The sequence below is a fragment of the Mustelus asterias genome, unplaced genomic scaffold (genome assembly GCF_964213995.1).
Source record: "Mustelus asterias unplaced genomic scaffold, sMusAst1.hap1.1 HAP1_SCAFFOLD_1748, whole genome shotgun sequence".
NCBI lineage: Eukaryota > Metazoa > Chordata > Chondrichthyes > Carcharhiniformes > Triakidae > Mustelus > Mustelus asterias.
The window spans coordinates 61,001-67,000 of record NW_027591693.1 but is presented as its reverse complement, the minus strand read 5'-3'; the positions used below and the strand labels follow the sequence as shown (position 1 = coordinate 67,000).

Sequence of the window (6,000 nt, the reverse complement as noted above, 5' to 3'; positions counted from 1 at the left end):
ACCTATTGATGGCGCGTCTCGCCAGGCCCAGGAGCAGGTTCACAAGGAGGTCGGCATCCCGACCCACCCCTCTCCACACCAGGTGTCCGTATATCAGGAGCGTGGGACTGAAGTGCAAACAAAACATCAGTAAAAGGTGTTTGAGGAAACCAAAAAGGGTGTGCAGCCTAAAACACAGAACGTAGACATGGTCCACGGACTCCATAACTAATTAAGTCGGCCTTTTGGCTAAGATCAAGTGTAGTATGGTCGGCAGCCCATGGTCAGCCGCACTTGGTTGAGGTCATTAGGTTACACTGAAGCTTCATATGTTTCATATGAAGCAATTTTTTAAAGCGGCATCTCGGCCTTTTGGCTAAGGTGCAAATGAGCTCAAGTCTTGGAGGAGGAACCTCCCCCTTCTCCAATCAGCTTGGCTCATGTAGATCAGGCCCAGGACAGGGTGGTTTGGTCGCTCGCCCTGTCTTGTCAGCCTGGATCTGAAATGTCTCAACTTGTTGAGACTCTGAATTGGATTTGATTTGATTGGAAAAGTAAAAAAATCTCTTTAAAAAAGTGTCATAATGTAGGAAACAAGGCTTCCCACTATTTTGTTTCATGCAGATGTGCTATTGGATCATTTACTTGCACTGGGTTGCATGCATTTTCTTCGCTGGGGGAGGTTGGAAGCTGATGTGACTTGCCCTGGATAAAGGCAGCAGCATGGCAGGGCTGGGCTGGGCTGGACTGGACTGGGCGGAGCCATCCCTGGACAGCTGTCAATCATCCCGGGGCTGCTACAGCGCCACCCGCAGGCCGGCGGCGGCGGCGGAGGAGGAGGAGGAGGAGACGCGGGTCACGTGGTGTACGGAGCGGCGGGGGGCGGGGCTCCAGGGCTGTGGGGGGAGGGGGGCAAGCAAAATGGCGACTCAGAGCGGAGCGGCGTCAGGCAGCCTAGCCGCTGGGGTGGATTCCGGCGGAGAGGAGGCTTTTAAACTCTTTCTCACCGAGGTAAAGGCAGCCGGCCGGGGAGAGCGGGGTACAGGGGGAAGGGGGGGAAGCGCGGGGTGGGCGGCTGCCAGCTCTGGGCGCCAAGAGCCTCTTTAGGAAAAGGCGGCTGCAGCCTGAGGCCTACAGGTTGCATTGGGGAATGGAGGGAAGAGCAAAGCCTCAGCCTTTGCCCATGGCTGGGATTTAAAACCTTGGCAGCTTACCAGTGCAACCTGACGGACTAATCTCCTGCCTTTTGTAAGGTGGCAAGCAGTGCAGCAGCTGGGGATCAGTGGATAAACACTCCTGAGACACAAGGTTCTGGGTTCAAATTTCACTCCAGCACAACCCCACACCAAAAATCAGAGCTGGCACTTCCCAGTGCACTCCTGAGGGGGTGCCACACTGCCAGTGGATGCTGTGTTTCTGGAGCAAACATCTAACCCAAGCCGCCTTACCTGGATGTCAATGATTTTATCTCCGCTGCAACCCCAATTTTGAAGAAGAGCGTGGGAGTTTGTCCCTGGTGTCCCAACCAATGTTTCTCCCTCAATCAACATTGCAAAAACAGATGATCTGATCTGTCATTTGTGGGAACTTGCCATGTTCAAATTGCCTCGTTTCCTACATTATGACACTTTTTAAAAGAGTACTTAATTAGTTATGCAGTGGCTGTGAAAAGTGCTCTATTAATGCAAGTTTTTCTGGTGTGAGTAGGGTTAAATCAATGGATGATTTAGAAAGGAATGTCTGACAATGTGGTCTTCCTACACTGTTGTAATTGTATGGCTGTTGATTTAAGTCCTGGAGTGGGACTCGAATCCTCCACCTTCTGACTTGTAACTTAAGCAAGTAACAAAATAGCAAATACAGCAAATTGACTAGTTGCAGTCTCCAGAATTTATTTGAAAGCTGTTGTGAACATTCTAAATGACAGATGCAAAATACTGTGGATGCTGGAAATCTGAAATAACAGAAAATGCTGATTATACTCAGGGGGGATAGCAGCATCTGTCGAGTGGGAAACAGCCATTTCTTTTTAATTATAAGTGGCAGCTCTGATTTCTACCAGAAGGCGAGATTCCTACCAGCACACAGTTGATTGAAATGACTGAACTTTTGGCATTTAATATCTTGCAGTCCTCGTGCTACGCCTACAATAATAAAAAGGTGCACTTGTGTAACACCATACCACATTCTCATCATGCCCTTAAGGCTTCACAATCACTGACTTATTTTGACCAGTTTGCATTCTTGTGAAGGCAAATACAGCAGTCAATTTGAAAACTGTGAAGAAGATGAATGACGAATTACTCTGTTCTTGTCGGATGGTGGCCTGGACAAAGGCAAAAACTTTTGTTTCTCTTTGAATAGTGCACTGGACCTTCCAGCCGAACAGGTAGACAGAGCCTAAGTTTAACTTCTGAAGTGAAAGATGGCACCTTCGACAGTGTCCTTCTCTTTGCACTGGACTTTAAATATCTACTAGATTATGTACTCAATTCCTGACGTTAGGGCTTCACTCTGGAACTTTCTGACTCTTAAACTAAGAATGCTATTGTTGAGTTATGTTATCAAGGCTTCAGCAATCAGATTGTTGCATTAAAACCTTGTTGATTTCATAGATGGATTAATCAGTTGATGGATCAATATGCATCTGTTCTCGTAATAACAGGCCAGTTGTCAGTTAAAAATAGCAGTTCAGTTGTCCCTTTGTGAAATTGACCATTTATTATGTACTATTTGACACCTACAGTGAGTCGGTCTGCTGATTCTTTGTAGGCTAACATGATATTGAAGAGGAAGACCCAAATTTCGGGTCAATCAGAATTTAGTCAGAGGAATACAAATTATTGTTTTTATGGGAAGGGTTCTGTTGATTTGGAGTTTTAGTCATAAAGCTGGTTGGAAGCGGTTTCCCCTGTGTGAACATTGATTAGAGTATTATTTATTTTCATAAATTTGTAAACCCACTCCTCCAACCGGATGGTATCCTTATGAATTTGAGACTGTTGTTCAAATGTCCCAATTTGTGGCGGAGTTAAACCTATTCAGTTTTTAACCACCTGCGTGTTGGAGTTTGGGTAGGTCACAAATTCTGCTGTGACGAGATTTTTTGAGAAGCTTAGAAATGTTAGTGATGGTGTATCATCCCATTGTTTAGAAGTAGCACAGTTTTTATTGACTCAAGGCACAGCTTGATGCTGTTTTAGTCAAACAAATACTTTAGGGTATGATGTCCAGTGATGACTGACACAGGAATGAAAGATGAATCTTGATCGCACTGTGTAGTGTGAAGTCCTTACAATAGAACATAGAACAGTACAGCACAGAACAGGCCCTTCGGCCCACGATGTTGTGCCGAGCATTGTGTGAAACCCAGATCAAGCTATTTCCTCCCTATCATCCCGAAGTACTCCATGTGCCTATCCAATAGCTTCTTAAATGTTCCTAAAGTTTCTGACTCCATTATCCCTGCAGGCAGTCCATTCCACACCCCAACCACTGTCTGCGTGAAGAACCTACCTCGGACATCCTTCCTATATCTCCCACCATGAACCCTATAGTTATGCCCCCTTGTAATAGCTCCATCCACCCGAGGAAAGAGTCTTTGAACGTTCACTCTATCTATCCCCCTCATCATCTTATAAACCTCTATCAAGTCTCCTCTCAACCTCCTCCGCTCCAAAGAGAAAAGCCCAAGTTCCCTCAACCTTTCCTCATAAGACCTACCCTCCAAACCAGGCAGCATCCTGGTAAATCTCCTTTGCACTCTTTCCAGTGTCTCCACATCCTTCTTGTAGTGAGGTGACCAGAACTGCACACAATATTCCAAATGCGGTCTCACCAAGGTCCTGTACAGTTGCAGCATAACCACACGGCTCTTAAACTCCAACCCCCTGTTAATGAACGCCAACACACTATAGGCCTTCTTCACGGCTCTATCCACTTGAGTGGCAACCTTCAGAGATCTATGGATATGAACCCCAAGATCTCTCTGTTCCTCCACATTCTTCAGAACCCTACCTTTGACCCTGTAATCCACATTTAAATTTGTCCTACCAAAATGAATCACCTCGCATTTGTCAGGGTTAAACTCCATTTGCCATTTTTCAGCCCAGCTCTGCATCCTATCTATATCTCTTTGCAGCCTACAACAGCCCTCCACCTCATCCACTACTCCACCAATCTTGGTGTCATCAGCAAATTTACTGATCCACCCTTCAGCCCCCTCCTCCAAGTCATTTATAAAAATTACAAATAGCAGAGGACCAAGCACTGATCCCTGTGGCACTCCGCTGGTAACCGGTTTCCAGTCCGAAAATTTTCCATCCACCACCACCCTCTGTCTTCTGTTAGATACGGTAAGAAGTTTAACAACGCCAGGTTAAAGTCCAACAGGTTTATTTGGTAGCAAAAGCCACACAAGCTTTCGGAGCTCTAAGCCCCTTCTTCAGGTGAGTGTTAACCTGGTGTTGTTAAACTTCTTACTGTGTTTACCCCAGTCCAACGCTGGCATCTCCACATTCTGTTAGATAGCCAGTTACCTATCCAATCGGCCAAACTTCCCTCTATCCCACACATCCTTACTTTCTTCATAAGCCGACCGTGGGGGACTTTATCAAACGCCTTACTAAAATCCATGTATATGACATCAACTGCACTACCTTCATCTACACACTTAGTTACCTTCTCAAAAAATTCTATCAAATTTGTGAGGCAAGACTTGCCCTTCACAAATCCGTGCTGACTATCCCGGATTAAGCTGCATCTTTCTAAATGGTCGTAAATCCTATCCCTAAGGACCTTTTCCATCAACTTACCGACCACCGAAGTAAGACTAACCGGCCTATAATTACCAGGGTCATTTCTATTCCCTTTCTTAAACAGAGGAACTACATTCGCCACTCTCCAGTCCTCTGGCACCACCCCCGTGGACAGTGAGGACGCAAAGATCAATGCCAAAGGCTCTGCTATCTCATCCCTTGCCTCCCAAAGAATCCTAGGATATATTTCATCAGGCCCAGGGGACTTATCAACTTTCAGTTTATTCAAAATTGCTAGTACATCTTCCCTCCGAACATCTACTTCCTCCAGCCTATCAGCCTGTGACACCTTCTCTTCCTCAAAAACATGGCCCCTCTCCTTGGTGAATACCGATGAAAAGTATTCATTCATCACCTCTCCTATCTCTTCTGACTCCATGCACAAATTCCCACTGCCGTCCTTAGGACCCAAATCTGATCCCAAAAAATCAAAATGGTCTACCTTATTCTGATTTCTTTCTTACCGAGGAGTGGATATGCAACTTTATCAAACGCCTTACTAAAATCCATGTATATGACATCAACTGCACTACCTTCATCTACACACTTAGTTACCTCCTCAAAAAATTCTATCAAATTTGTGAGGCAAGACTTGCCCTTCACAAATCCGTGCTGACTATCCCGGATTAAGCTGCATCTTTCTAAATGGTCGTAAATCCATGGCTCATGTTGTAGAATTCCATTAAGAGGTGTGGCTGTGTTGTTAATGCACAATATTGTAAAGGAAATGATGTGCTTTCCATATGACTCTGTGTCTCTATCCAAAGAGAGCCCTTGTCCAGAGAAGACCTGTAGTTGCATATATGTAGCCAGTCATAGAGATTTACAGCATGGAAACAGGCCCTTCGGCCCAACTTGTCCATGCCGCCTTTTTTTTTTAAAACCCCTAAGCTAATCCCAATTGCTCACATTTGGCCCATATCCCTCTATATTCATCTTACCCATGTAACTATCTAAATGCTTCTTAAAAGACAAAATTGTACCCGCCTCTACTACTACCTCTGGCAGCTTGTTCCAGATACTCACCACTCTCTCTGTGAAAAAATTGCCCCTCTGGACACTTTTGTATCTCTCTCCTCTCACCTTAAACCTATGCCCTCTAGTTTTAGACTCCCCTATCTTTGGGAAAAGATATTGACTATCTAGCTGATCTCTGCCCCTCATTAGGGTTAGGTCACCCCTCAGCCTCCTACGCTCCAGAAAA

General features: G+C 45.4%; 1 protein-coding gene across 3 annotated transcripts in view; it reads left to right on the top strand.

Moving 5' to 3' along the window:
- Nucleotides 1-867: 867 nt before the first annotated feature.
- dnajc8 (DnaJ (Hsp40) homolog, subfamily C, member 8) overlaps nucleotides 868-6,000 on the top strand; it is a 45,321-nt gene continuing 40,188 nt past the window's right edge. For all 3 annotated transcript variants that reach the window (XR_013496634.1, XR_013496633.1, XM_078206742.1), the window contains exon 1: nucleotides 868-990. Coding sequence is in view for 1 of the 3 variants with exons in the window: in XM_078206742.1 (XP_078062868.1) it covers nucleotides 901-990 (90 nt within the window). In the remaining 2 variants the exon portion in view is untranslated. The remainder of the gene's footprint in view (nucleotides 991-6,000) is intronic.